The sequence below is a fragment of the Mchenga conophoros genome, linkage group LG4 (assembly GCF_057382185.1).
Source record: "Mchenga conophoros isolate Kocher_MC1m ecotype Shallow Benthic linkage group LG4, M_conophoros_male_GT1.1, whole genome shotgun sequence".
Classification (NCBI taxonomy): domain Eukaryota; kingdom Metazoa; phylum Chordata; class Actinopteri; order Cichliformes; family Cichlidae; genus Mchenga; species Mchenga conophoros.
The window spans coordinates 9,472,427-9,497,504 of record NC_140529.1 but is presented as its reverse complement, the minus strand read 5'-3'; the positions used below and the strand labels follow the sequence as shown (position 1 = coordinate 9,497,504).

At 41.1% G+C, this 25,078-nt stretch overlaps 2 protein-coding genes across 7 annotated transcripts in view; both read left to right on the top strand.

The window, feature by feature from the left end:
- Positions 1-25,078, top strand: part of hoxb3a (homeobox B3a) — an 82,501-nt gene that overhangs the window by 20,320 nt on the left and 37,103 nt on the right. The window contains exons 1-3 of one of the 6 annotated variants that reach the window (XM_085270256.1): positions 300-511; positions 8,528-8,828; positions 21,322-21,668. The exons of 1 other annotated variant lie outside the window; for it this stretch is intronic. The gene's annotated coding sequence lies outside the window, so the exon portion shown is untranslated. Of the gene's footprint in view, positions 1-299; positions 512-8,149; positions 8,829-21,321; positions 21,669-25,078 lie in introns of those variants that run through there. 4 more of the 6 variants (XM_085270257.1, XM_085270255.1, XM_085270259.1 and 1 more) reach the window with 4 other exon arrangements.
- On the top strand, positions 15,195-19,471 carry hoxb4a (homeobox B4a). Its single transcript, XM_085270269.1, has 2 exons — positions 15,195-16,062; positions 17,328-19,471. The coding sequence occupies exons 1-2, from the start codon at positions 15,591-15,593 to the stop codon at positions 17,630-17,632; spliced, it is 777 nt and encodes a 258-aa protein (XP_085126395.1). The 5' UTR covers positions 15,195-15,590; the 3' UTR covers positions 17,633-19,471.

The following is a 25,078-nucleotide window of genomic DNA, read 5'->3' as shown; positions in this document are numbered from 1 at the left end:
CTGGGGTGGGGGCTGGACACAGCCTCTATCTCCTGCTTCTCCTCTGTGTGTGTTGAGATATATTTTTAAAGCTAACCTCCTTCTACGTTGGGCTAAACTGTAGAAAAAAGAAGGCGGCTTTGACATTTACATGTCAAACAAATAAGGGTTTTTATCTCCAAGTTGGATCGTAAAGGTCAAGCCTGGACTCAGACTGATACCTCTCACTGGTTCGCTTGCAGTCACGTGGGGTCCCATAAGCTTAGTTTTATGGTTTTGGGGAGTTGACAATGTACTATATATTTCGCATTCTCCAAAGCAAGTGACGGTTTAACTGCTTCACGGGGATCCTAAAGAGGTCAGTAAAGTAGACAGAGAAAGGGAGAGAGGGAGTATGTGTGTGTGAGAGAGAGCAGGCCACTACTACTGGCCGCTACTCCAGCTCCGGTTCACAATACACTCAGAGACCGTTGATCTCCGCTCTGCTTTGCTCTGTGGACGCCGGAGAGAAAGAGCTTGGACTCACAGCACAGTAAGTAGTGACGGCTGTCTGCAAGTGGGGGCTAAGTGGGGAGAGGAGTCGGTAAAGTGTGTGTGTGTGTGTGTGTTAGAGAGAGAGAGAGAGAAACAGAGAAAGAGCGGGGGAGGGTGTGGAGGTGGGGGGTATAATTACCTTGTCACTCACTATGTAGTTCTAGGGTATTAATGCGCTGGCGGAGTGCCGCCAAGCTCCGGTGTATTTGCCAGCGACAATTAGGACTCGGAGAGACTCGGAGAGTCCTTGTCGTCGCCGGTTCGGGACGTCCGATAGTTATTACCTCACAGATGACGCAAGATTAGAATTGTCTTTGTATGTGCCAGTATCCCCGCATATACGCGTTTCATTTTGTGCATAATGATGACGCGCAAAGTAAGAATGGTAATTACTACTTGGTTTACTGTGGGGAGAGGTGGTTGGTAATAAACACAAAGAGACTAAATTCATACAGTGATTTTAAATCTGTGTGTATGTGGGTTATATGCTGAACTTTAGGAAAATAAGACGGAAAACCTGTGCGCGCTATTTTACCACTTCTATTTTGCATTTTCAAATTTACTTGAACTATTTTGATAATACGTTAGCTGAAAGGCTAATGAAATCACACCGAACAGCAAATGTTGCAGATTTCGGTTTATGTGATCTTTGAAAGCATAAAACTCTTCTGACTCATATGTTCACTCCGTTCATTCTGTGATCAAATAACATTTTTACCCACGGCCAAAGTGTGCGTAAAATGGATTTTGTAAAGGATTATGAGTTGGAAAAATCAGCCACTACACTGATGGAGAAGAACACGCAGGCGTGTATACACAGGCTGTGCTGATAGGCGTTCTTGGGGACAAGACCTTGCCCCCATGTTTTTCTATTTTTAATGCGGGATGCATGTGTGTGAAACAGCTTTGTAGATGAAAACAAGGCTCGCCAACTAAGTCCTTAGAGGTATTGGTTTTACGCCGGGGCTTGGGCCACACGCCACACACACACACACACACACACACACACACACACACACACACACACACACACACACACACACACACACGGAAATGCTGGTAAATTAACCCAAACCTGCCAGACCCCAAACTAGTTATTTTACTCTGACCAAAGTGTTACCAACTTTCACAGGTGCAGGCGCTGGAGCGAATATTGGTGAAATTGTTGACACAAATACAGACGCTTAAAAATGCAACATCAGACATGTATTCTAATACGAGCTAAGCGTTCATCACATGACACTAAAGCACCCTTGATGAAAATATAACTTTAGATTTAACCAAACCAAAACATGATAGCTTTACTTAAGCTAGCAAGCCTCTATCAGTCTTTAAGTTAAACGGATACCCAAATAAATACTCGTAAAGAAATGAGTTCTGGTACGGGTCCTTGACAGAACAGAATTATTGCATATTTTAAGGAAATGTTAACGAAGGTAGATGACACAAACATGATTTATTCAATCAGAACATAAGATTCACACAAAATACAACGCGAACTAATCGATTTAGCACGCTATAGCATATAGCCATAGTTTATCCTCTAAAATGAACAGGATTGTACATTTGTTTTATTTGTGACACGGAAAATCGTAGTTTAAACCTTTAGTTGGTGAACACCAGTACAATTTTATCAAGAAATATACAAGCTGGTCGTGTTGTGAGTAAACTAGGAGAAGAGTGGTAACTGTATAGCTCTTTTTCCGACCCTCCAAATCAAGCTCTTCTTCTGTCTAGAGTGGGACTGAAGCTGTCACACGAGCCATCCTCTGCCCCGTGCACGCACTCACCCTGTTGCTTTGAGCCATCGTGTAAATTGTTTAACTGAAGCTCAAATTTCGATACATATCAAGTCCAAGCTTGTTTCTATCAGTTCTTTTTTTTTTTTTTTGAGAGGTCAGTGTCCACTGGTCTAGATCGCCATGGCGTCAGCGACGCCATAATAACTCCATAAAATGAACAGATTTCTTCATTGAAGACGGTGACAACATGAGGAAGATGATTCCCAGGCACAAGAGAAAATGCTGTCTGCTAAAAAAATTCATATCTGTTTAGAGTTATTATTACGCTTAATAGAAACATGTCACATTAAGAAACCATAATTTGGAATAAAGCAGAACAAGGCCAAGATACGCTGTTTATGTTCTGACAAAATGTAATCTGTTCACAGAAGGATTTTTTATGCTGTAGTTTGATTTTTTTTTATTTTTAAGCAGTTATTTTGTCTGCTTTTTCAATCTAATAAAACCTCTCAAAGGAAGTATTCTCCACTCTGTTTTACAAAGTGTTTTGCAGTGGAAGTAAACCTGAACTAAACCTGTTCTTACAATATTTATACATACAAGGCTCCTTCAAGTACGAGCCTATTTCTCCTACCTACCACCACCACAGAGTTAATCCTGTGGCCTCTGTGCTGCTCTAATAAGAGAGGAGAATTCCACTTTTCGGAAGTCCCTCTCTCCGCTCAAACTCTCATTTATTATGATCACTTTACATGCGAAGTAAGTCCGGCTGGCTGGTTGGCCCGATGTATTTTCAGTCTGGGGATTCCTGGCGCTGCCCTTCGCCATCGCAATGATTTTTCACGAGCGTCACAAGAATGTTATTTAAAGTCATGTTTGGGATGCCATAAATTATTGAAGCACCGGTTGAGGGAGGAAGACTGGGATAGGGGAGTGAAGCAAGAAGGCTCTTTCCCTCACTGTAAACGTTTATCTGATAAAACAAATGAATTCCTTTTTTAATTAAAAAAATGTAGTTGATTAATTACCTTAAAATAATAGAATGTTTCCCAAAATCGCAATGGTTTTTATTTCAAGCCATTTTTAGTTTGTGGCGCAGTTAAGCACAGTCGAACGTAATTCCAAAAACAGAGAAATAAGGAAGATTTTTTATTTTTAAAAGAATTTTATTTAAATGTAATGTAATGTAATTTAATGTAGGTCCGTTTTATTTTGTTTTATTTATTATTATTATTATTATTATTATTATTATTATTATTATTATTATTATTATTATTATTATTATTATTATTATTATTATTATTATGTTCCTCCTTTTTCCGTTGGTTTATAAATACATACACACGAGCGTTTAGGGAGCGGCCTAGGTCCTTGAGGAAGTTTCAGTTCGGTAAACAGGAAGGCAAAAAAACCCTCCCTATTTCATTTTTCATCAATTTCCTCCTTTTAGTGATGATGCAGGAACACCTCCCTTTAGCACCAAGAGCCTACACTCTCCCTATAGCTCCATAACCTGTACACACGCAGGGACAGGACATGACACGCGTGACACAAAGTAGTTCCTTTTCTTGTCCGGGTAAGCGAGAGAGGCTATGACATGGGAAGGCGCAGCAATGGCTTTGTATGGGCTCCTTTGTTTTTGGTGTGTGTGTGTGTGTGTTTCCCGTTTATGTACACAGGGCAGCTCCAGTGTACAGACGCGCTTCTTTTCAGTATTATGTGTAATATGTGTATTATGTGTAGAGACTTGCTGCTCCTTTGAACCTGTCCAAACTGTCAAAAGGCGCTGAGTTTGGCTTTACAGCCTGTGTGTTGGTGATGATGAGTGAGGTGAGTAACTAATGCGATCGGCCCTTTTTCTCCTTCCCATTGCGCTGCAAAGGTGTGTGTGTGTCTGTGTGAGAGCGGCTGCTTTGTGTAGGAGTAAGTGGGGTGTGTTTTGCTGTGTTTGGTAGATTTATTGGAAGGGCATGAGAGAGCTATGTATATGTGTGTGTGTGTGTGTGTGGGGGGGGGGGGGGCTGAGCATGGGAAAATATTCAAATTGTGAAGAAATCACTGACTTGTGAGACAAAGTTATAAAATAAATAACTGAAAGAAAAACAAAAACAACAAAATCCAACTGCCAACCTTTGCCCATTTTCCGCAAATCCCTGTGTCTTTTCTTCCCTCGTGTCACTTGGTGTGATTGCGCTGCATTTAAATAGGCATTTGCGGCCTTAATATCTTCAGCATAGTCTTGGGGTGAACCACGCGGCCAAGCCTCATGAATAATGCATACCAAGAAGTCACCGCCAGGTCAGCAGAGCCTGTCTGCTGACCTGGCTCTACTCTGGAGGAAGAAAGACTTGCAGGTCAGCGTTAACAACCCCCCCCCCCCCCCCCCCCTCTTTACAGAATTCAAGTGTATGTATATTTACCTCACCAACATAGTGGGCGGGTGGAATGAACAGGTGGTTGCTTTAAAGTGTTCTCCATTTTGATGGTAAAAAAGGGAAATTTGCCTAAGCCAAACGTCAAACTTCGACAATTTCAGGCAGAGCACTGGGCAAATAGACCGTTCAATTAACCCACCACCAAAAGGTTGACTATTAAACACACTACCAATAATACAATAGCCATAAAACCAGCGCTCATTTTGGATTTAAAGTTGCTAATTGAAAATAGCCTGTCTAAGTCACTGAAAGGCACCTACAATCAGCGCTGGATGCTGGGAATAAACAGAAAGATGCTCTCACTGACTTCCTAAGTGTTTGCACTAAAAAGGCCTTTATTAGTGGCCCTTTGTGCAATTTGAATAAAGCCCGGGTAACACCAGAACGGACTTGTTTGGCAATGGGTTATGAGAAAGTTCAGGTTATGTCAATATTTGTTCTTTTCAAATATATAATTTAATTTTGTTAAAGTTTTATGTATAGAAGTTGCGATCATTTTAGATAGTTCAGTCACATAATAGTTATCATAATGGAGAAGTATGCATTTAAATAACAGCAGATAGGAAGTAGCTTATAATAACATGCAACATATGTATAATGAAGGAAATATACACATTAACTTGTTGCAACAATCAGTGTGTCACCATCAAGCGTTTTGCCATCACAATGGCGTTTTGCCATTCCAATAATTACTGTGCCTTCTGTGCTAATTCATATTTTTAGAGCGCTTTGGGTGGTGGTGAGGTTGTACTCTTCTTTCTATTTACCTCCATTCTGTGGTTTCAACATGCCTGGGGAGGTCATATTTTTTCCTGAGAATGCAGCTCTCTTGCGCCGCCACCAGAGCCCGCTTTAGACCACTAGGAGGACGAGAATGAGCTCAAAAGACCCCCACGTGCCCTGCCCTGCTCTGCCTGTACCTCTCTCCCTCCCAGCACGTGCATCCCTTTGAATCCTAACTGACGATAACCTGCAACAACCTCCCGTCTATCTCTCTCTCAGTTAAAATACACAACTGTCAGAGCGGTCGCGCTTCTCTGAAGCTGATTGATGGTGATTGTATAAAAACACACAAGTAGCCTGTGCCATTAAGTGTAAGGTTCAAAAAGTAAGATAAAAAAAATGTCATTTAAGCACTTAATTATCATTTCCTTTAAACTGCATTGCTAAGTAGCAGCAGACTCAGGTAAAAACACAAAACCAGGCAACATTCAGTCCAGCAAGCAAGTTATTATAGCCTTTAGCTACTATAGGTTTCCTCCGTCTTATTCCGGCCCAGGGCAAAGACGAGGAGTCTTATTATCAAGAGAAAAACATAACTGGATGTCCGAGCTACTACCCAGCCTGCAGAGACAGGGTCACTGAGTTGAAGGGTCAAAAGTTCACCGTCTTGCGTGAGTTCCGCCCTCGTCTCTACTCACTCACTCCATCCTGGACCAATTGCTGTATGTCAAAGGCAAAAACGGAGGAGGGAGGGAGTCAGAGTAGCCGAGGTTGGGAAGGGGGTACGGATGAGAGAAATGATAGCAGGAGGCAAAGGAGAGGCGAAGGCCTGACCTTGCCTTCTCTTCCCCAGTAATAACAGCAAAGCTCCTCCTGCAACAATAATGTGCGGGCGGGTAGAGAAAATGGAGGAGTCAAGGTGGTGGGAGGGGAGGAGGTAAATGGATGTCTGGGGGGATTACAGGTGTTTGGTACACATTTTGTTCACACCAGCTAGAGTTTGTTTCAAGTATTCACGTTATTTTTTTCTTCTTTTTTTACACCCTTATACTGAGATGAATTACCCTTAATACCGTTTGCAATAAATTTAGAGATTTCTGAATATTTGGCACACGCGTGCATGCGCGCGCTCACTTGCATAACTAAATATATGTGGTCTTCAAGCAGGGGTTTTATATTTGATACTAAGACATGTTGATGTGTGTTTGAGGATGCAAGTTTAGTAAAGCAGAGCTCTTCCTCTCCGGAGTCTTATAGGCACAGCCCCGTAAAAAACCCAAAAAAACAATCAAACTCTTATCTCGCTCTACATCCAAAAAATATTACTCCCCTTATCTGATTTTTCCTTTGCGAGATTAACGTCCTGTACCGTTTGCTTGGATTTCCCCCACACGTCTTTTTCATTTTCTCATTCTTTCTTTCCGGTGCTGCTAATAATAACAGCAATAATAATAATATAAAATGAACTAAAGTTGTTATAGAAAATCTAGGGAAATTTAATAATTGTTGCAGTGTTACATTCGGATATTCGTCCAACTCGGGAGATGCTGCTCAATCATTTCTCATAATCTAATAAATTTAACCTTAAAGATGATGATTAGAAGTAATCTTAAACTGAACCTTTTCTCTTAGAACAGGGCAGTGTAGAGAGGGAAAGGATTTGGACTCTTGGAACAGCTGATTTTCTCAATAAATTAAAGAATAAACAATGAATCAACTTTGGCATAAAACAGGCTGACTTTTCGTCTTTTCCACCAGTACACATACGCACATCCTCCGAAGGTAATGGGGGAATAACTCAGTTCAAAAATGTTGCGTTTCTCTGGGTTCATCCAGAGTTCACCTCATTAATTCAGTGTATGTCGCAGCCCACGCGCCTGTCTGCCTATAGCAGAACGGTTTTAATAATCTAGCTTCCCCATTTGCCCGTCTATAAGTACCAGTTTCTTTGCCTTGGTCCTTATCTATCCAGATACATACGAAAATATAACCCAAACTGAACAGGTACCGAACAGAAACCTACATTCTACCGATAAAAATTTTCAAATTTAAGCGCTCTGTGGACATGTGGCTGCAGTGAACTCGATAAGAATCTATTGGCGGTTTGCAGAGCGTAATAATATCAACATAAATCCACCTGATACCCATGTCCGCAGGTTCCAAGACCGTTGAGCACAATACAAGCATCTGTTTATACGAACCCCGCTACAGTGCACTGCATTTGTTTGGACAAAATATTCTTTTACAACTCTCTGAAGAGGCGGTGTCGTTATACGATCTGGGTCCACATGACACCGTGCACTATTTATATCTATGCAACAAAAGGAAAAGGAGAAATGATCCTGGAAGAAAAGACTGTGTGTGTGTGTGTGTGTGTGTGTGTGTGTGTGTGTGTGTGTGTGTGTGTGTGTGTGTGTGTGTGTGTGTGAGAGAGAGAGAGAGAGAGAGAGAGAGAGCCCCTTCTTCCTCCACATGTACTGGCCATTTTTCTTCGAATTAATGACTCCAACTCAATTTAGTATGACAGAGAGAGAGGAGGAGAAGAAAGACAGAAAGAGGGGATGAGGCACAGAAAGGAGTGGAAGAGAGGTGGAAATGGCAGAAGAAAGGGTGGGGAAAGGGGAGGGAGTGGGAGAGTGAGAAAGAGAGGGAGAGGCTTGGCTTTGCTCGGGGTGAAAGGGAGGTCAGCGCGTCTCACCAATATTAAAATGCGTACCGGGGACGCGGGGTGACACGCCTCGCCCGTTAAACAAAGAGTGTGCCAAACTGGCAGATTAATTTGAAAACTTGAGTTCATGCACACGCACACAACACTTAATGCCTTAAAGAGCCCACAGTCTTCACAGAAGCCCTGCTCTCGCGCTCTCTCAGCCCCAAACAGCTCCCCGTAGGACCGGAAAACACGGGGAACGGCCACCGGTGATGGGGGAAAGAAGAGTGCTTTATCACTGAACATTTTTAGCGCTTGGCTGTGATGTCGCAGGGTGAAGCTTTGCCGTTGTTTGCGCTGGATTGTCGCCATTACACTGGCCCTTGCTCTAACACTATCACCGCATTTAGGCACGGATTGTGAACCGTGCTGGTCTGACAGATCCTTGTTTACTCTCACCACAGGGTCTATCTCTGCCCGTGTGCCGGCACGCTCGTGAGCGACAAGGACTTTTTTTCTTTTTCGAAGAGGTCAAAAACATCTGTGGCGTCGAAAGAGAGGAAAGAGCGAGAGAGAGAAAAGGGAGACTGAGGTGTGAAAGCTGAATTAGGAGGGAGGCTTCGCAGTACGGAGGGAAAAAACGTGGAACGCAGCTGCCGAATTATTGCAGATGTAAAGAAGAAGAAGATAATGATAACATAAAAAATGGTTGAGCTTAACGTGACGACGCTAGAACGGAAAGGAGGATCCGCGAGCTTCAGAAGAGTGAGTACAAATCGCGCTGTAGAAGAACAAGCTGCCTCATCTGCATATGTGTATGCCCGCATTTTACTCGCACCGTGTATTTGTGTGGCAGGTGCTTTGCCCACAGGGAAGAGGGGAAGACCACGTGTAAGAGTTGGTGCAAAACCCCCTCCTTACCTTCAATCACTGCCACCCTTCTCCCCCCCCCCCTCCCCTCCCCCCACCCTACTCACCCTTCGCAAGAATTTTTTTTACGATATAGTGACCTTATCAATTCATATTTTCGGACTGTTGGAGGCTGTGCACGTCACACTGCGGGGACATGAACTGTGTGTTTCATCTGTGAGAGCTACATTTCCTTTCAATACCCAGGCTATTAATTTGCTAGCCTAATTAAGCTTGGATCTATCCTACTTGAGAGTGCATTTTATTATACAATTTAGGGTGACTGAGGTTTTACATATCCAAGAAGCACAGTTTTTACTCTTCTCAACCAGATAGATAGATAGATAGATAGATAGATAGATAGATAGATAGATAGATAGATAGATAGATAGATAGATAGATAGATAGATAGATAGATAGATAGATAGATAGATAGATAGATAGATAGATAGATAGATAGATAGATAGGGTGAAGGCCTTGCACCCTACTACAGATGCATGTGAGTTATTTTGATTCACCATTAGCATCGCTGCAGTTTTTTTCATATGTTTCCTACGACCACGTGGTATATGAAGCTTGGGCCGATAAATGCCACAGTTTTTCAGGTGTATGTTACTGACCGCCTGTTTCTCTCTTCCTCTGGGTGTTGGGTTGTGAGCTTGTATTCGGATAAAACGAATAATTTGTTTCTTTTGTTTCTTTTCTGCTTCTCTGTCTGTACAGAGAAGCTATTCCTGGTCCTATATCATATGCTACTAATAGGACAAAAAAGTAGCCTAAGTTACTGCAAGCTTTATGTGTTAGTCTAAATTATTATTATTATTATTATTATTATTATTATTATTATTATTATTATTATTATTATTATTATTATTATTTGTCTTTTTAGTATGTTGAGTATTGAGAAGGCTTATGATTTCGCTGTATCAGGGGAAGAAGAAGCGATGTTTTGGAAATGTGAGGGAAATAATTATATTTGCTCTGGCTCAACCCACTTCGCTTATCTTGTTCTTTTAGCACTATTCAGTTGTACCTACCGTCAGTTTGTGAAATTATCTTTTACTCTCACAGACGAGCGTCCAGTCTCCACATAATATATATATATATATATATATATATATATATATATATATATATATATATATATATATATATAGACTGCTGCCCCCGCGACCCGGTCCCGGACAAAGCGAATGAAAATGGATGGATGGATATATATATATATATATATATATATATATATATATATATATATATATATATATATATATATATTTTTTTTTTTTTAATTTATTTATTTATTTTTCTCTCCAGACGAATACTTGCCACAGGGAGGGACGTGCTGCAACGCTTCATTTTTCCCTCTCTGTCCGTTAATTTGCATGACAATAACCAGGGGAATGGAGCTCAATTTATTTTTCAAACTGCACAAAGAAGTAAAGCACATTTCTCTTCTTCGTCGTTGTCCCTGTAGCTTTTTCGCCTCGGTAATATTTCAGAACACTGACAAGTCCGGTCGCTGCACATAATAGGGCCGTTTAACCCTTCAGTATGTTCCCTCTAGTTTTCTCTTACCAGACTTAAACCATATAAGACCTTGTGTTGTGGGAAAGTTCTTAGTAGTTTAAAAATGTAAAAAAAAACAAACCATAAATAAATTAAAGTAAATTAAAAAAAACCCTTTCAAAATAGCAGTTTTCTGCTAGGATAGTATTGTATACGAAGCGCACGATTTTGTACTTCTAACACAAGTATAGCCTACAAGACTTTTTCATCTGTCTCTACTGTGAAATCTCACTATTGCTATCCCTTCAATGTGAACTCATACTTTAGTGTCCGTTTACATAACTCTGTTTCAAATAAGAATTTAATCCCAGTTTACTGTTAACTACAAGCATTGTGCGACAGGTGCTTTTAACAGCTTTCAGCGGTAGCTGAGATTGTGGGCTTCTGAGACGAAGACATTTGAAAGTCGTAAATTGTAATGGGGGCGGCTTTTAAACGTATTTATTCTCCTGCTCCCTGAATATTTTATTGCTTTTCATTTCACCCCTAACTTCTTGAGCTACCACTTGAGCCTATGTGGTGTTTCAGCTGTAAAAGGAATTGACCCGCAATAAAACTCACATGCTGAAATGCAAATCGCTGACCTTTTCCATTCTCTTTATTTCGCACTACTGCGTGCTGTCCTCCTTTAGCTCCACTCTCCCGCTTGAAATATGCGCTGATATTACGTTTACATGCTATAGCTTAGAGAGACACCATGACTTTTTAATTGTTTGACTGTGTAGCACTAAATTAAGTATTTTCGCTTGTGGACTGAAAACAGGACGGTCTGGTTGTTTCAGATGGGAGTGCCGCAGCTAGTGAAGTGGCCCTTAGCCTCCGACAGGTGAGGATTTATAATGTTTATCTAAACTGTAAGATCAAATCAGTGTATTTTACAACTAGTAAAATAGGCGAGACGGATCCTTATCATGTTTTGCTACTATTGCATAGCATGATGTCTAGATCATAAGACTCTTTTCTGGCAACAAGATCGCTTTGCTTTTGTCTCCTTGTATCTTAATACCTGTGAGTGTGTCTGGATCTGTGCTTCGCACACTGACCTTTACCTGTAGCCCCAAACAATGGGCCGCCCGTCTACTGAATGGCTACTGCTGACAGACTTGACAGAGGGAAGGGAAGTGCCCCAGTCAGACTTAACACACCTTGATCGATACCTGAGATGACCTGCAAAGCATAGAGACAGGTCAAGGTTACAAAGAAACACACACACATAGATAGATAGATAGATAGATAGATAGATAGATAGATAGATAGATAGATAGATAGATAGATAGATAGATAGATAGATAGATAGATAGATAGATAGATAGATAGATAGATAGATAGATATTCTGTATTTCATTTCTATGTAGTAATACATATACTTTATGTTATATATTTATTGTATTTATTGTAAATGGTAAACCGTAGTAACTGTGATAATTACAAAATAACATTATTTAAACTGTAGGTATTTACCCATAAACCATAACTAATCTTTCTATCATATCACAGCGATCAGTTCCTTTAAATAAATCATAAATAGATCATAAATAAATAAGTTACTTATTTCAGTTGTTTTAATTAGCTGCACAACGAGCGTTAGAGTCACAAAACCTACGTGGGAGCAGCGTGACAGAAAATATCACTATATCAGGACAAACATGTGACCGAGAACAGCATGCCACTCCTTTATAAATTGCATTTAAATTGTTTATTTATGATCTATTTATGATTTATTTATAGGAACTGATTGCTGGGATATCATAGGAAGATTAGTTGTGGTTCATGGGTAAATACCTACAATTTAAATAATGTTATTTTGTAATTGTCACAGTTGCAACGGTTTACCATTTACAATAAATACAATACAACACACACACACACACACACACACACACACACACACACACACACACACACACACACACACACACACACAAATATATATATATATATATATAGCTCCCAGGCCTCTGGTAGAGGACCCGAGCTTGAAGGATAAACCGCCCGCAGGGGCGTGATGGGTGTTTTTTTTTTTTATATATATATACATATATGAAGACATAAAAATAGGTCCTCCCTATACAATCCTCTCTATGGTGGCTGATTAGATCATTTTTTGATTCATTTAAATCAGACTTTTGAAGACTGACTGCAATTCATTTAGTACAGTGAACGGACAATCATCCATTTATTCACCACTCCATTCATTCTTCAGTCAAATGCTCAGAACTATTTCTGATAGGACCGTGTTTCCCTATGCCAAGTGATTTGTCTTTTCTTCATTAATTTGTTTTCATTCTGTTAGTTGCTGCACAGTTGGAGATGCCAGGATCTTTTTTCTTCTTCTTTTTTTCTTTCTTTTCCTCTTTTCCCCCTTTTGTGACTAATTAGAACTTTAATTCTAATTAAATTTTATTTGAGTTACTTTTGTAGAGTTCATGAATATCTTGAGATTCAATCAAACTTTTTTTAATTTCAAAGTCAAAAGAAAAAGAAAAAGAATTAGCATTTATTTACCAAAAAATGTAGTTGATGAATATATATGTGTGTGTGTGCAGTCATTTAACGCACATTCCATTAAAACCAAGTAAGGCCTCCTTTGTTTTTGTAGGCCATATTTATGCTTGCAGCTCCACAGTGAAATTTCAGTACTGGAGCCCACCTATATTGCTTGCTCCGACCACTTATACCTTATCTCACGACTTCATTCATATATATATATATGTATATATATATATATATATATATATATATATATATATATATATATATATATATATATATATATATATATATATATATATATAAAATATTTCTTGTTTGGTTTTGGGTTTCCTTCTTCTTCTTTTTTTGTTTCTTTGCTTTTTTGGACACCGTCGAGTTACAGGAAGCGTGAAAGTATTATAACTTCATAACTTCATCTGCCAACTCCCCACCCGCGGTGAGAGGGTCACGGGTCAGAGATAGTACTGACGAATGGAATTTTCTTATAGTGGCAACACACGGGAATTTCTCTAAGCAATAAAATCCTGTGGACGGCGTAGATATGCGCCCCCACACCGTCACTGTCAGTCAATGTCTTCTATATCTACCCTGTAGATCCGGATTTGTGTAAAAATCATTAATAAAATCACAAATTCGCTTCTAGGGGAGTATATAGTGGATTTATACACAACGGCGTCGAAGGATCCAATACAATGAGGAGAGGCCTTCAGCTACGGTTCCTGGCTGGTACAGCTTTTGTTCAGTTAGATTTTTATAAAATTCGTTCGTTTAAAAAAGAGGGGGAAAAAAGAAAGAAAGGAAAGGGGAGTTTTGTAATTTTCAAAATGCATTTGGACACATAAATACAGATGTGCATTTTAAACCACTTGTGTCTGTTCGGTGATAAAACTCAACTGTTATTTATTCTGGTCATCAGAACGCTTTGCTGTCTTCAATCCCAACTCCGGGCTGAATTGGACTTTTTATTTCTTGTTGAAAAATGATGCTGCCTGCTTCACTGTTCATTCGAGAAGGCGTAAGGGGGTGGGGGGTGGGGGGGGGGGGGGGGTCGAGACGGTCAATTTTCTCGAAACAAAGGACTTTGACATCTACATCATCATTCCCGTGTTTGTGTGCGGGTCTGAGCATGAACCTTTTATCGTATAACACCAGCGAAAGCGGACTGCAACTTCTCCAATCTACCGAACGCATAATTTGTGTTTTCTTTTGCTTTAAATGTGTTTTGCCACGTTTTGATGCTGATGATTATAGAAAAAGCAATTCTGTGCAAAAGGTAGTTATAGAGAATAATCAGATTTATCAGTGGTGCATGCTGGAACGTGCTTCCCTTGTCTGCAAGTAAAAACCTTTGTTTTTCGCTGTTTTGTTAAAGTAAAAAGAAGCGACACCAAGCAGAGATTGAGACTGTGCTACATGACACTGGGTCAGTATCTGACACGAGGAAACACAACTCTCAAAGTCTGTGGCAGCTTGTGTGAGATGGTCAAAGTTGGCAAGATGGGTTCCAAAACAAAGAGCGTCGTACCTCTGTTCAGTAACAGCTCAAGGGCAAACGCATGGAGTGCGTGGACTCAATATGCCACGGAAGTTGATATTAGGAAGTGCGTGGAAACAAGTCCTGTTTATTCATGCGATCCCGGTCCAGGCAGAATTATTATGCGAGGCCAGTTAAAAATGTGAAATGTTGAATGGAAGCCTGTAGGAGCAAGTTTTTTCTCTATTCTTTTTTTAGGGGGTGGTGGGTCCCGTCTCTAATGCAAAGGTCTGCCGGTGATTTAGGAGGTATGTAACCTGAATTAGTTGATGAATTTTCTATCGATCCCAAACAAGCCAAATTTATCTCTGACACAGTGCTGCTGCTGGGTGGCGGCGCAATAGAAGAGCCGGGCCACTCTCCAATTCTCGTTATTAGCGATTAGCGAAGAGCAGGGAAAAAAAAGCACATCCAAACACACACATCAACTTTAAATCTACCCAGCACTTTCTTTCTGTTGCTTTTCCCTCTGTATTTGTCTATTTAAAGTTCCAATCGGACGCGTCAGAAGCAGAGAGGGTTCAGTTGCAATGCGGCGTGGGGCGTGTGTGTGCGTGACTTCGTGTGTGTGTGTGTGTGTGTGTGTCGTGGGGGGGGGGGGGGGGGGGTTACTCTTCATCTGCGCCGTACTCTTTTGCTCGACTTTGTCAAAGCAGAGTGGATTTTTTATCGTCAGTGACGCACTTTGTTAATTTTATAATTCTCCGTCTGCTGAGGTGGAGAGATATAAAGAGGAGACATATGGAGAGAGACGGGAAAAGTATTGAGCGCCCACGAACTGAGGGCATATAATAGTGCGCGTGCTGGGGCCGTGTTTATCCTTAATCCTATTTCCTTATCCGGGGTTCCTTCTGGATGTGCGCCATTGGCCGACTGTAGTCACGTGGTGTCTTAACTTTGTTCACTTGACAGAAAAGTAGGAGGGTTCAACGGAACAGGAATAACCGAAGAGTAAAGGGATGAGATATAAATTTTAGTTATATATTTTCCAAGTAGGTGCAGTTCCACAAAAAGACAGAAATTAATGGCCATGAGCTCCTATTTGATCAACTCCAACTATGTGGACCCCAAGTTTCCACCTTGCGAGGAATACTCACAGAGTGACTATTTGCCCAGTCACTCTCCGGATTATTACAGCTCCCAGAGAGAGGAGCCTGCTCCCTTCCAGCCGGACTCTCTTTACCACCACCATCAGCACCACCCGCACCAGAACCACAGCCAGCAGCAGCGAGCCGAGCCTCCATACACACAGTGCCAGCGTGGATCGCAGACAGCTTCGGTGGTGATGTCCCCACGAGGTCATGTCGTCGCCCCGACCGGACTGCAGACCACTCCACTCCCGGAGCAGAGCCACCGCTGTGATTCCGTGACACCGAGCCCGCCTCCACCTCCGTCTTGCGGTCAAACACCCCACAGCCAAAGCAGTTCTTCCCCAACAAGCACTCGTAAGGACCCCGTAGTGTACCCGTGGATGAAGAAAGTTCATGTAAACATCGGTAAGAGAAGCATACAAACTTGTTTCTCCCCCCCCCCCCCCCCCTCTCTTTTTCTTTGTGCCCGTGTATAGTCAGCTAGGTTTCCACCGTGAAAAGCTCCCCCGTTTTTTCCTTAGGAGTAGTAGGAGAGTAGCCTTTGGGTCGAGATTTACGATCGTCTGTTTGCGGAGCCAATATAATTACACCCTCCATAAATTTTTATTACACCTCTTCGCTGAGGTGCCTTTTGAAGTCCGATCTCTCGCTCGTCGGCTCTAATTCGTCGCCTTATGACAACTCAGACCGAGCCCATAAGTTAGCTTTTATGCTGTGATAATTTGATTTTAAGTGGCCGGGTTGTATAAACGGTGTACTTTACTCTGTCTAGCCTTCCTTCCCCAGTCGTTGTTCCATGGGAGGGAAAGTTTTATAGCAGCTGAAATATTCATGTTTATGGATCCGGTCGTAAAACACTAATGCAAGACCGAATAGCTGCAGTCTATTATAGTTTATCTGTGATGCTTTAACATACTTGCTGCATACTGGGATAAGCGGAGTCACTTTTGCACCGTAATGCACTCACTCCGCTTCGCTGTATACTTGACAAGAAAGAAGAAGAAGAAAGCTTTGTTTCTTTCATTTTCATTCTCTCTCTCTGCTTTCTCTGTTTGCTGGCTGCGTAAAAACCGTATGTTGCAGTTTTTGAAATTTGTTGAATCATTACCTAATCTGTCAGTGACTGTCGTACATATTACCCACCCCTTCACCCCTACCGCAAACGTTGCTGTACCACCACCTTTTATTCCTAAACACCAAGTAATAGACGATGCTACAATCTCTCGCATAACATGCTGAAAGGGACGCTGCAATTGGCCCTGCTGCTTGCCATGATCCTGTATTGCAATGCCGGTCGTACGTTGCGCAGAGGTGTCAGTACAGCGCCGCTTTTCAAGCTTACATCACAACATTTGGACATCAATTGCAAGCTGGCAGTATTGCCAGGATTCCCACCACCGCAGGGCCCAGAATGACACCTGACAACACGTTTCAAAATATAATCTCCTCCTCAAAGGAGACACTGTAAAATAAACCAGCCAGGCTGTAAGCTCGGCGTTTGACAGGAAAGGATGAAAGGGGCTGCAGTCATGTCCCATTTTGTAGATCCAAACGCATTATTATTATTATTATTATTATTATTATTATTATTATTATTATTATTATTATTATTATTATTATTATTATTACATGTTAATGCTATAACGTTCATTGTTATTATTTCTCTACAGTAAGTTCAAACTACACTGGGGGTGAGCCGAAGCGCTCGCGAACGGCCTACACGCGCCAGCAGGTTCTAGAGCTCGAGAAGGAGTTCCACTACAACCGGTACTTGACGCGCAGGCGCAGGGTGGAGATTGCGCATACGCTGTGTCTGTCGGAACGGCAGATCAAAATCTGGTTCCAGAACCGGAGGATGAAATGGAAAAAGGACCACAAGATGCCCAACACCAAGGTCCGCTCTGGAACAGGCAGCAACAATACAAACTCCCAGGCTCTAGCCGGATCCCAGAGCCGTTCTTCCGGACCACTATAGCCCATTCTTTGGCTGTTTGTCTGATGCAGGCAATTTGTCCTTCCCCCTTTGCTCCCTGAATCCCACACTGAAAAGACGGACCTGACACGCTTGCAACCACCGGAACCTGCACTTTGGGCCGGAATGTTTTTGGTATGGGGGGAGAGAGAGATGTCATAGCCGCCGTTCTGGCCCTGATCTGCGCTGATGTTTCTCACAATAATATGACCTTATGATGTAAAAAGGGATGGCAAGGGAGATTTCCTTTATATATGAAAATGATCAAAACTACCCGAAGAAGATGAAAGAACTAAGAGAACGTTGCTTTCGCCCGCTTTCCTTCTTTGCCTTCCTCTCTGTACTCGTCCTTTTATAATCCTCTCTCTCCTCCTCTCTCTCTATTATCCATCTCTCTCTCTCTATTTCAAACTCTTTCTCTTACCTTCCCTCTGACAGAGCAAAGGGTGGTAGGCTGAAGATACTGTTCCCAGCGCGTGTGTGGTTCTTTTCCTGTTCCTTTACTATTCAAGACTTCTTTTAATTTAAAGATGTATCCTCGTTTTCATCTTTATTCATACCACATTCTGCCCCCGTTTGTAATGTTTATTTTGTGGGTATATAGCAAAAGGGTGAACTGCTCTTCCCAATACACCACTCCCTACGACATCCGTACTACTACTACTACACACACACACACCATCACCACCACCCTCTCCCCCATTGTCACACTTAAGGCGCACGTGTAATATATTGAACTCTCCTTTGGTCAAGTGAAGCATTCTTGCACTCCATACACACTCATAGAAAAGCCACACATGCTCGCTTACCTCTATGTGTCCTTATAGTACTTTAACATACAAACCACGATATGATCCAAAGTAACACCAGGCAGTTTGCCGTCTTGCTGTTTAAACTGGTGCTTTTGTTTTGTTAAACGGCGAACTATAGTTCTTCATTTTTAGTTCTAGTTCTTTTTGAATTTAGTGTTGAAATATAAAATGTTGTTGATGCTGAGAGTGACGATGAGCGTTTTGTGATCAGTTGATTTTTCGTAATATGATGTTGTATACAAGCAAACAGTGTAACAGGGTTATTAAAGTGAAATTAAGTAATTTCCATCAACTTACAAAAGACACTAATGATCACACCAAAATCCCGGTACAGATACTTTAATGATGACAGAAACACAGCACTATACGATGTACTACCTATTACCTCAGTTCTGTGTGTGTGTGTGTGAGAGTGTGCTCGCGCGTGCGTTTGTGTCTCTATCTATACGCGCTGGATCGGACGATATCGATAAGTTTATTTTTTTATGTAATTTTTTTCGCTCGTTTAATGAAGTGAAAGCTTTCTGAGCTCCTATATTTTTAAAATTGTGTGAAAATATATTATTATTATTATTATTATTATTATTATTATTATTATTATTATTATTATTATTATTATTATTATTATTATTACCTGCCATACAAAAAATCTTGTGGACATTTAAAAAGACAATTCCACAACTGTGCAGCAAAGAGACATTCATACAAACAAGTATCCTCTGCATGAAAAGTGATTTATTTCTTTTTAGATGCCTCTTTGTTCTTTCTCCGCGCATTAAATGCGCGCGCACTTCATTTTCTCTTTGCCCCTTCCTCGTTTATTCTTTCACTTTGTGTCTCTTTTTAGATATTTTATTCTAAAAGTGTTATTTCTTTCCACTGATGCCATTTTCTTAACATTCCAAAGATCCCTTTCGATCGTTATTGATGAAATGGTGCTGGTGAACATGTGTTACATCCCCCGATGTGTATGTTGCTCCGTCCTCTTATTTGTAAATAGTCCATAGACATTTAAATAAATGACTGAAAACGTACCCTTTCTATCTTATTATTATTACTTGTTATTTTTCCATTTTCTATATGTAAAATGGGTTTTCTAGGAATAACAGTTGGAGTCCTGTTGAATTTTACTGTTTCTGCTTACCTCCCCAGATTTGAGTAGTAGAAGAAATGCTTCCATACACAACAGTTTCATACAATTTCAAATTTGGTTTTTCCTGCAAAGGCAAAGCAACCTGTCTTTCGAAATCAAGAGCCTGCGATGATTAATCTGTCCCGGCCGTGAGTGATCTTGGTACATTACATCCTGTAATCTCGTTTTAAATCACAAACCGTCCCTCCGTTTCGCGGCCGTCCTCCGGTTAATTTAACGGCTGCTCAGATGCGCTTGCACCGGACCGACACACCATAGGTGACAGCTCCCCTCCCTTCTTCCTTTCTGTGTGTAGTTCTGAAGAACAAAATTAGTTTCTCGGTTCGTGGTCTCTTAATGTGCTAATGAGTGTAATTTTTGCACCACACTGTTTTTTTTTTCTCTCTGCTCCTTTCGTTGTTTTCTGGACTGCTGAGCGCGCCCGCGCACACACACACACACACACACACACACACACACACACACACACACACACACACACACACACACACACATATATATATATATATATATATTACAAAAAAATAAATAAATAAATAAATATATATATATATATATATATATATATATATATATATATATATATATATATATATATATATATATATATATATATATATTACAAAAAGGGAACGGGCCCGCACCATAGCTCAAACCCTGACAACCAAATAGATAATCAACAAGACGAATGGCTTCTTTTGTAAGGCGCGGCTCCCGTATTAATTTTCATTTTCTTTTGTTAGAACAGGTATCGAAAAATATAGAGAAAAGGGAGGGGGGCACGAGAAAATAGCATTCTTCTCGATGAACTTTAAACAAAAAAAGTGTGCCCCCCAAATTGGTTCTCTCGTATTCCTCGGCCCAGAGAAGATTCCCTATTACTTGTTGGTTGATTTCTCCCTGGGCTTCTTGCCACACAGACTCACGTTGCCCATTTATCTGTTTTCTTCCCATTTATGAGAGGTTTCTCCAGCGCAAAAAGCCACCTCCAATTAAACTGTACCCCTAGATGTGCTCGGGCACCCACTCGAGTCAAAACAGTAAAATCGTACATTTCACTGTGTCATTAGTGAAACATTTAATCTCGTCTTTTGTTTTTCTATATTAAACAACGTGATTTAATCCAAAGATATTAGGCCTGCATCTCCAGTTGTTAAAAGTAAGCATACATTTTCTTCCTATATTGTGAGAACAATAGTGGTTTAATATCGCCTCCTTCACCCTGAGGCTGTATACCCCTCCTTATAATATGATATTTGTGTCCAAATGTGGTAATATCTGCTACACATCAGTTGTCCCATATTGGGAATCTGAACACAAACACACACACACACACACACACACACACACACACACACACACACACACACACACACACACACACACACACACACACACACACAATGACGACCTAAATGACGACCTTATTATTTATTTATTTATTTATTTATTTATTTATTTATTTATTTATTTATTTATTTATCAGCCGGGACGTTCTGCTGCTTCTGTGAAAGCAAGCAGATTTTTGTGAGGATGCCCAACCCCCACCGCACACATATCAAATCTCTGTGGAAAAAAAAAATGTTCACCGCCATTATTTTCTGGACAGGACAGAGGGGACGGCCCCTTAAGAAAAATGCGAAAATTATACAAGAAACAATCATTAATCACTTGTTCTTCTTTAAACAGTTCTTTTACTTTTCTTCTTCTCTATTGTCATCCGGCAGCCACACACAAGACCCCTTCTGGAGGTGGTGGTGGTTGGGGGGGGGTTGCCAGAGGGACAGAAGAGAAAAAAGGAGACGTCTTGGAAGACACTACGAAGACACCCCCCCCCCCCCCCCCACACACACACACACACACACACACACACACCTCCTTTACACACACGCCTCCCCTTTCCACCCAAGCTATTTTTTACTCTACATAAACATGCTGCCATAAGAAGAAGAAAAACTTTTTTTTTCTTCCTCGTTGGAAAGAAGAAAATCTCTCCAAGGAACTCCAACAAACCATTCAGAAATCCCTCACGACGAAGCAGAAGATGGCTCACGGGTCGATAAAAGTAAGAAAGGTAAGGGCCTGAGACTAAATTTTGTCTTTTCTTTCTCTGCTTTGGCTTCTGTTGCCTTGTGTTGTGGTGTTTTATGTTTTTATTGCCCCCCCGCATTTGGCGAGGTCACGCTGTAAGAGCATTTACGGCCGTGGGGTTTTTGACTGCAAGCGCTTTGGGAGTGTTTGTGTTGGAATGAGCCTGTGTGTTGTGCTCTTTTTTTCCTTCAGTTTATGCAACCATTGGTGTCAACTCTGCGTCTGTTTGTCAACCACGAGATCCGACGCTTCCTAAACAGCTGCTGTTGTGCGTCGAACGTGCTGCGGTGCGTCTTTTACGCATAGTATTTGTAAAGAGCCCGTTTTTGTGTGCTTTTTCGAAAGGCAGATCTTTAATTTTTGATAGGTTATATAATATTATCGAGTTGCTAACTTAACAAGGATGCCTATGGAGTCCCGTATTACTCAAGGAAAATTATAAATGTTGTTGCTAATATGTGACAGAAAGGCCCACGAGAATAATTTCTGGTTCCTGGAACTTATTATGCATTGTTTCTTAGCTACGTTTCTGCGGTTATAAAGTGTTTCTGTGGTTTAGGACCTATACCTTTTAATGAGATATTGTTAGTGTATGTGTATGTGTACTTTGTTTGCCAGGTGCAGGCTACAGACACTGCAGTGGGAATATGAATAATACGGCCTTCAGTTAGACAGGGGGGGGGAATTAAGCGAACTGAGGGGGCGCGCTGGTTAATGGATACTGTCTCGGTTGCGCTTCAAAACAATTTAGCTCGAAAACAAACGGTTCGCGAGGCTTTTCAAATGAACTGCCAATGATCGCCGGTCGCGATGCGAGCTCAGGGCCTCTGCTATCTGCTGAGCCTAACAGCGACGGCCTCAAGAAGCGCGTTCACTTCAGTTTGACCCCTTCAGAAATCAATCTGCCAGCGATTCAAATTAAGGGGTAGCGTTCTGCTAGATGGGCCTTCAACCTCTCAAGGGGACGCGTGGTGCGGCGTGATTCGATGTGTGGAAAGGAAGGACAAAACGGAATAGAAAGAAAAAAGAGAAGGAGAGATGGAGGAGGGAAAAATCAATGGTCATACACGGAATGGCCAAGCTAAGGCCACAGAGGGTTCAGCCAGGGGACACGTTTTTTTCTGACCGATGAGGTCCAGTGGCTCTGAAACCAGAGGCTGACCTGTGGCTCCCCTCTTCATCCTCCACACCACACCTACCCCCTCTAGTCCCTGTCCCCCTTGACCTCACTAGGTTGCGCTCCCTCGGACATTCCCAGACCTCCAGAGCCACCAGGCCATTTAGTCATAACAGACTGAGTTCAGGGCACTGTAACCCAGGGGTAACAGTGATATCTCCACTCCCACACCCAAACAGACAGACAGCAGACAACTCATCCACCTCTACAGGGGTCAGTAAGAAGCCACTTCTGACTGGGACTTCAACTGAAGTGTGGTGTAGCGGTTTGAGTCATCTGAAACTACTGGAAATGTCTTTCCTTCGTTGAACCCTCTGTCGTTTAGAGAATATAAGACCGGGGCTCTCTGCGTCTGGTCCTGAGAGCTAAAGTGCGAAACTGTGTCGTAGATGTGTTAGGTCTGATGCTGCGCAGACCTCGATGATAATGTAAACACAGCATGCCCCTTCTGTCTGCATGGCTGCAAAAGCTGCTAGTAGCCTTTTAACTAGTGGACGTTCACGCCTGTGTGTGTGTGTGCGTGTGTCTTCAATAGTACTGATTCAGCAAAGCAACAAGTATATGAACAAGAAGTTGTGTATCAGTCATAACAGTGTCTGTGTATATTTATTAAAATTATAAGACATTTCAATTACATTAAACTTCAAAAGACATTTTAAATGAACCACTAAGAAGTAGTCAGACATTTATACATGAGCTGCTGTGAATTCACTGGTGGCGGAATCCTTAAAACTGTGCTATGCACTTTGCCTTGCATCGGGAAAACCTTTGACTCAGGTCAGCCATGTACTATAGCGTAACGATAAGATGATCGTTAATTGACAGTTTTTCCACTTACAGCAAATGTGAAGCTGGAGTGGTTCAATGCCACAGTTTACAAATAGTTTAGGACAGGACAGGTTGAAGTTTATAGAACTCTGATTTTCTGAGTATTATTGGGAATCTTTGGAAACTTCTATCATTTCTTTTTCCACAATCTGTTTTTCCCTGTGACCCAGCTGATAGTTAGCAAAATATATCTTTTTAAATGATCTGGTGTTTTCTAGTTATTACATAAGGTTTATAGGGTTGGCAAGGGTTTGTACAATCACAGTTAACTATAAAAGTATTCAGAGTAACCATGTCAATTTTTACGGTTTGAAATGTTCAAACATGTTATGCTTATTTTGGTAGTAGTGCAACATTCGATGAGTCGGACACAGTACATACAGACACAGATGTGGGAAAACGTACAAAAGCTGTAGACCAGCTGTTTTGTTAGGATTTTTTGTTTTTGTTTTAACTTACATTTCTGTCAAGTCCCGTAAGAACTAACGGATGCAGTTTTAAAAATAGGCAAGCCATTCCAGCATGTGACAGAAAAGTGTTTTTGTGCATTTTGGTAACAAATACCGCAGTCAGGTGAATAAATCTATAATACAATATTACAATTATGTGGGGAAATTCAAACTTGACCCATCCCTCGATGTTAATGTTGAGTGTTAATGGATATTGAAATACTATAATATGATTCATAAAGGACCAATTCTTCAAGTGACTTAATGTAATTTCTACTTTGAGCTCTTGCAGTTTCACTGAAAAACAAACAAACAAACAAACAAACAAACAAACAAACAAACAAACAAACAAACAAACAAACAAACAAACAAACAAACAAACAAACAAACAAACAAACAAACAAACAAACAGTATCTCTCTTATATCGCAAAGGTCTGCTGAGCTTTCCTTTACTGAAAGATACTTTATACCTGTATGCTTGTGTGAAGTGTTTTCTCTGTAGCTTGACTACTTGCTCCTGATGCTTCACTTAATCCAAAAGAAGACTTATTTTGTAGTGTCAGGGGGATTAGCATGTAAATAACTATAAAGTAAAAGCATGAAACAGCCGGGGATCATACAGACAGATGTGACCTGCAGTTTACAGACAAGCAGCTCTTTGCTTTGCACGCTGTTTGGAGGCTCTGAGCCAACCGATGGAACTGATGTTTCAACAGCAGCTTTGCACAGGAAACAGAACACTCACACATGCAGTGGAACATCAGGTGCCAGGCACCGAATATGAGCGCATGTGTTCAGCGATCGTCATAGACTGGAACACACACAGATACACAAAAGTTACACAAACTTCTGTATTTTCCTCCCTCCCTTCCTCCCTCCCTCTATGGCCCGCGTTTGCTAATTGCTAGACAAATCGCCCGCTCCTTTTCCCCGTCATC